This window comes from Augochlora pura, chromosome 7 (assembly GCF_028453695.1).
Source record: "Augochlora pura isolate Apur16 chromosome 7, APUR_v2.2.1, whole genome shotgun sequence".
In the NCBI taxonomy this organism is placed as follows: domain Eukaryota; kingdom Metazoa; phylum Arthropoda; class Insecta; order Hymenoptera; family Halictidae; genus Augochlora; species Augochlora pura.
In genome coordinates this window covers 36934809-36941337 of record NC_135778.1, presented here as the reverse complement: position 1 = coordinate 36941337, position 6529 = coordinate 36934809, and the positions used below count along the sequence as shown (strand labels likewise).

General features: G+C 48.3%; 1 protein-coding gene across 1 annotated transcript in view; it reads left to right on the top strand.

Annotated features, from left to right (window-relative positions):
- Positions 1-266: 266 nt before the first annotated feature.
- LOC144473199 (glycogen synthase kinase-3 beta) overlaps positions 267-6529 on the top strand; it is a 66926-nt gene continuing 60663 nt past the window's right edge. The window contains exon 1 of the mRNA XM_078186848.1: positions 267-2314. Coding sequence (XP_078042974.1) covers positions 2230-2314 — 85 coding nt within the window. The 5' untranslated portion in view covers positions 267-2229. The remainder of the gene's footprint in view (positions 2315-6529) is intronic.

Below are 6529 nucleotides of genomic sequence, written 5' to 3'. Positions count from 1 at the left end.
GTCAGCTACGACGAGGTGAACAGATATTCGAATCGCCAATATAATTAATATCGCAGCGTAAATTCTATAACAAAACATCGCACGTCGACAACATTAACTACGACGAATCCTCGTTTAAATTTACCGGTCATTCGAGTTGGTACGAAAAGCAGCGGCAAGATGGCGTCGCGATCTACAAAGAACGCGCCATCCCACTTGCCGTACGATCGTTCGCATGGTAAGGGGCAGGGCGGGGTGTTGCTGACGTCACTTTCGGCAATGTCCGCCGCCACTCGAGTGGCCCGATCTCGCCCGAACGGGTCAATGTCTGAGGAGGCTTCGAAAAATTCGTAGCTGGTGTGGTGTTCCCGTGCTCGGCGAGGAAAGAGAAGTCGTCGATCGTCTAGGATTAATTTCGTCACGAAGAACAAGTTCGCGCCTGAACCCGTTACCCGGCGCTGGGTACGAGGCGTCGTTTCGATCGCATAGTGATTTCACGGTCGTCGAAAGCGGAGGTGAACAACGACGGCGACGACGACCTCCCCTCGAGCAACGACGACACGGACGACGACGACGTCCGCGACGAAGAAAGACGTCCATGTCGGCGTCAGAGGGGCCCTCGATCGTTTCCTTTGCGTAGCTTAGCGCCCATCGCGGCAAAATGTTGTGCACAAGCCTGGCAAGTCGACAACGTCGAGCCTGAGGAGTCCGAGAAGCGCGTGAAAGAGTGACGAGGACCGAGAACCGATTCAACGTAACATCGAGAGAGAAAGAACGGTAGTGGTGGAGGTGAGGCGGTAGCGCTTCCCCCGCACCCTCCGAAAGAGTACGGGAGCGCGAGAGTGAGAGAAGACAGTGGAGCGCACAAGGGAAAGAGAAAGGAGGAAAGAAGAGAAGAAAGAAAGAACAGAGACAGCGAACTCACTGCGCCGTTAGGCCGAAAAAGAGAAACGGAGCCGAGGAAAAGAACAGATAGAAAACGAGGCGCGAGTGGTTGGTGCAGCTAGAGAAGCAACGACAACCATTGTCGGAGGCGTTGTCGAATAGATAGAAAAATTCATCGGCGACGTCGGTCTCATAGAAGCGACGACGAGGTACATAGGTCGGTAACGACGAAGAAATCCGACCCGTCACAACCAGACCGTCGCGTAGCCGCGCTATATAAGAAGGCTACCAAGTGCGGTGGTGTGCCTCCACTGTCGCGAGAGCGTACGAACCGTTCCGAAAACGTCGACCCCCGCCGCCCCTCGCGGCATAGCTCTCCGCAACGCTCCGCGCCCTCGTCCAGGTTATTAGGTAGTTAGAAGCGCGCTTCTCGGTCCGCGATATACTCCCTGACAGCGACGGCCAATACGGAAAGATTGTCGTAAATTGTGTCAATTCGCCGCGTAGTTGGACGCCACCGGCGCGGTTATCGTAGCCGCCGGTGGACATTGCTTGGACAAGAGAAAGAGGATCGTGTGAAACGCATCGTACGGCCGAAGGTCTGTCGTTGAAACGTGCTCTGGTGCGAACAGAGTGGTGTATATAACCCCGGTGTGTGCGCTGTTCCATCGCGACGAAACGTTGATCGAGAGAGTCGCTGCCATCGCCAGCGACCACCATCAACGGGTACGAGCGTATCGCACAGAAGGAAGTGTCGGGAGTGTACGAAAAAAAAAAGTTCTCGGCGAAACGTTACTCCTTTCTTCCATTCTACATCACCATTGATCATCTAATCGTCACCGTTCTTAATCACGGTGCTCCGTAATTTCTTCTTTCTCGATCTTGCGCGCGCTTTGCTCGCTCTTCCCTCCCTTCTATTCCTTCTACTCCCTCCCGCCCTTCTTTTTTTCTCTCTCTCTCTATCGCTCGCACCAATTCTCTCTCTCTCTTCTTTCTCGCTTTTCCTCTTTCTGTCCGTGTGCAGTCCATCTCACTCTCTTTCTCTCCCTTGATCCGTCGATCGAGCACGGCCGTGGCGTAATATAAAATAACCGAGCCGTGCGGACGTGTATGCGTGCGTGCGATGTGATTATCGTTCGTGTTGTCATTGATGTCCGAGGTGGTGTCAACAACGACGAGAACGACGAAGAGGACAACGACGGCCACGACGACGACGGCAAAGCGTTCCTGGCTATCTTCACGTGAGGCGTTCGCGAAGAGGAGGAGGAAGTGGCACGGCCAGCCGAGGCGGCGGCCAGCGGAACCAGAGGCGGCATACTCCAGACCTCGGTGTCAGGTGGAGGAGCCGGTGAAAACGATTTCAGGATGAGCGGCCGACCGAGGACTACCTCATTCGCCGAGGGCAACAAGGTGCACACGAATCCGCCCCTGGGCGGCATGAAGATCAGCAGTGAGTACCGTAGGACGTGCCTTAACCTCTAGAACAGCTTTCGACTCTCTCGAGGCTTCTCCCCTCCATTCTCGCTTCTTCTTCCCTCTCTCTCGCTCTCTGCCTCCGCCAGAACGCCTCCCACCCCTTCAAATTTCCCCTCTCGCCGCGCGCTCTTTCTCTCGCCACCTCGCTTGCTCGCTCTCGCCTGCCTGTCCGTCTCCGAATGCAGAGCTGTGCGTCTGCGTGCGAGTGCCTGGGTTACTCTTGGGAAGGCGATGGAGCGGCTGCCCGAGGAAGAGGGTAGGGGGGATTATTCCTTTTTTTTTTTTTCTTCTTTCTCTGCCCGATGCCGCCGCTTTAGATACACCTTCCTGTCGCGATTCTTCTGCTCTCTATTTTAGCGGCTTCCGGCTGAATTCGATGTTTACGCGGTACGCGTGTCGCGAGTGTATCCGACGGCTCGCGCGGTCCCTCCGCTGTGACCTGGTGAAAACGCGACGCTGCTCGTCGACCAGAACGCGCCGCTTCGCCGACCTGCCAGACAGTAGTTCGTCGTTACGATGTTTCACGTTTTACGAACGTTCTGTGCCCGTCGGTTTTCCCTGGGTGACGATCTACCAGCCAAGAATATGTGTATCGTGATATCACAAGTGCACGCCGAACGGTAAACATTGTATTCGGCCAATACCGCTGTCCTCAGAGATCGTTCTTTTCACTGTTTAGATGCCCGGGTAACGTAGCGTGTTGCTCAGAGGCTGCATGAAAACACCTCTGCAGCAGACTATTGTTCAGTAAGGTGTGACCCGTTTGAACCACAGAGCTAACTGTAGTACCAATGTTGGCATGTTCGATTATCCTTGTTGATTGCATGACTGGATTTCATAGTTTAGGAACGTTATAGGCTCAGGATAGTGTTCATATCAATAATATGTCCTATGGTGATTGGCAAGGATGGATTAAAGCGTAATTGTTGAGAGTTTTGAGGTAACGGTTCATCGGAACATGGTGTACCTATATAATCAGCTGTTAATTCAGGGTCCATTTGAACGCAGAAGATGTTTAAATGTCACAGGACAGATATTTCTATCCATCATTCAAAGTAATTGGTCGTTGTTTGCTTCGGATTCCACTTGTACAACACTGTGTCAAGAGCTACTGTAGAAGAAAGTGTCATTGATATCTGAAAAGTATCAGCGAACACAAATTAAACAATCAAACACAATGTTCTCTGTATTGCCTTCCAAAATCCTGTGGAATGTTTTCCACCAAAGGTGTGTAGCGTAGAAAAAGATGTCCCAGAGCGTTGCAATGATACCATGCGAATGACAGGAGAACAGTTTACGGCTATTAATTCGGATCAAGTCTTTTTATAATAATAGCTCCCTTATTTATATAGAAACAAAGGATAATGACAGGTGGTAAAAAATAGAACTTAATGGAGCAGTTAGCTTTTGCCAGTATTAGTGCTATTAGTAGCTTATCGCTCGAATAACGTATTCATTTACCACAGCATGGCTGCTTTTAAGTTTAAGTGTCACTTTAGACAAAGTATTATTGCTTTTTTGTATACATTTTGATACACAGTTATTTATAGTTAACGCAATTACATTTCCATAACTACACAATTGTTCATGTAATTAGAATAACTTCTATTTAGTCGTAGGTACAGTCTGTGGCAAATTCAATTTGCCCGGTACTTCACAAATGTTGGTAGTTATAATTCTGCTCCATTTGGAAAGTAATCATTTAGAGTAATTCCGCACACACGTTTTATCAAAGAATGTGCTTCAATCTCTATTAAACTTTGATGTTGAAACACTGTGACTCGTAGACAATTGTGCAAACTGTGCCCAGCTCTTTGTTTTTTGAACACAAATACCATCCGGGTACAATCGTCCGCGTTATCTCTGTTCGGACAAACATTCTTCATGCGATTAGAGACATTGGAATTTCGATGCAGCTACCGAAACGAAAGTTCTTCCCTACCGAATTGAAAGTTTCCCTACCGAATTGCCCTAACGGTGTATAAAAAAAATCAGACCGTAAATCACGAACGAATTTCACCAAATAAGCGCAGAACCTACGGACGTAGCCCAGGTATACCGAAGTGCGATTTCTCGGGTAAGAAGTTTCGGCGAGGTGCGGTATCATAGCGGTGAACAATCGGGACGTATCATCTGCCTGAAATTTGGGATACGCCCTTCGAGTCCCTCTCGAATTTCAGGTATATACCCTTCGCCACTCCCGGGGCACAATAAGGGATTCCGTAACTCGACGGAGAGAAAGGAAAAATCGCCGCGTTGTCACCTTTGCAAGGGATTCGTAAAATCGTAATACCGTTCGTAAACGCCTTCCGGGAAACCTTAGGTCTTTAGGTCTTCGTGTGCTACCCACCGTTTTATTTCTTCCATGCAAGCGAGCTATTTCAAGTTAATCAAAGTTCTACCGTTGCAATATATATATACATATATACTTATCCAGCGTACAACAATGGAGACGTTCGAATACGGCGGAGACTCGGCAAGAAAAACAGCAAGTAATCTTGCGGAACAATGCGAGGATCTTAATTTACATTGGGAAAAAAAAGAAACGTATCCTCGATTTCGGAGTAAACTGGTAATTACACTTTGCAGGCGCATTTGTTGTGGATGAAATTGGAGGCCAGGAGCGAATTGAGTCCTAAACGGAGCTAATCATTCGAGGCGGAGACGAGAAGACGGGAATAATTAGGGAGTAATTAGGAAGCCGAGAAAATCGCAGTCGGCTGCGCTTCTGCGCGAATTCCGGAGAGCAAAAATGTTTGTCGGCTGCACGTTATCGATACGCAGCCAATAATCTCGGTGGTCGAAGGACGCGCTGATATAATTTCTGTACGCGTTATGAACGCGTCCGTGCGGCTCGTTTGGACGATTAACGCGCGCTATTGTTCAATGTCGCAGTTGAAAAAGTCACCGTCGACAATGTTAATGTTTAATGCGGGCTTTCGCCTATATCGGGCACGCCCGAAATAAAGAGCCTTCGGGGTCTCGATTCTCGTCAATCGACGGTCTGATATAGATGGTTAATATCGACGCGGTTCAATCCCAGCTGCCTTACGCGCATCGGATTTTTGGCGGGCATTCGATCCACGCGCGCAACTAGCGTCCCGTGCCCGCAACGCACACCGAGCACACGATCGTGCCGCTGGCATGTAATTTTTCTGCCAGCGTCGAGTATTCGTCACCTTCGCGGCCGTCGTTCCTTCGGATTAAACTCCCCGAATCGGATTAACTTCGATCACCCCGGCGCGATCGGTATAGAACGCTTTGTTACCTAATCAATTTACGTAATTGTATAAACGAATTGCACGCCGCGGGTGATTAGCCAGTCTCTGTTTCTCTTTACGCTCCGGTTGGACAATTAATTATGCCAACGGCGACTACGTTGCTCGCTGATCGGTTCGGTTATTCGCGGGAGCGAGGTTCTCTTACGGTAATTGAAAAGTCGAATCGAGTTAGGGATGTGTCCAGCGCGGTCCCGGGAAAATTTTCCAAAGTACTGGACGCTTCGCCCGGGGGCATCCACGGTCGTAAAACCCTCGCCCGTGCTGGAAATCCTATTCAAATTGAACAGTGACGGTGTCGCAGCTTTAGGGGAAGGTCCGATGGGACATTCCGGCGGTTCCGGGGCCGCGTCCGATTCTTGGCCAGTTTCTCGCCGCAGAAATTTCTCATCGACGAAACGCTTCCTTTCTCGGGGCGTGTATCAACGCGGATAAGGCGAACTTGCAATTACAGACCAGTCCAAAGTTCACGGAATCTTACGAGATAGAAACATCACGTCTTAGTAGAGTTGGGCAAATTTTATTTTAAATAAAGGACGAATTAAATTATTAGTTTGCTTGCGAATCATATTTTATTTGAATGTCTAGAGAATAACTTTAGTTTCTCTTTCGTCTGTTGTCTATTACACAATGAATATTCCTTGCGTTAGTTTTGCATGTAAATTGTCTATAACGTAATAAATATTAACTAGTATATAGTAAGTTATTCGAAATAATTAACAAGTATCTCGATCAAAATTTATTTTATCATTTCACGTAACTTATCGAGGTCTGTGCATTTAAGTAATTGATCTTAAATTTGAATTCAACGTCCATGCAACAAATAATTCTTGATTTAAATAATTATATTTAAATGAACGTTTAGTCAAACGATGTTCAACTCTGGAGAGATTCTCTTCACAGAATTCTAG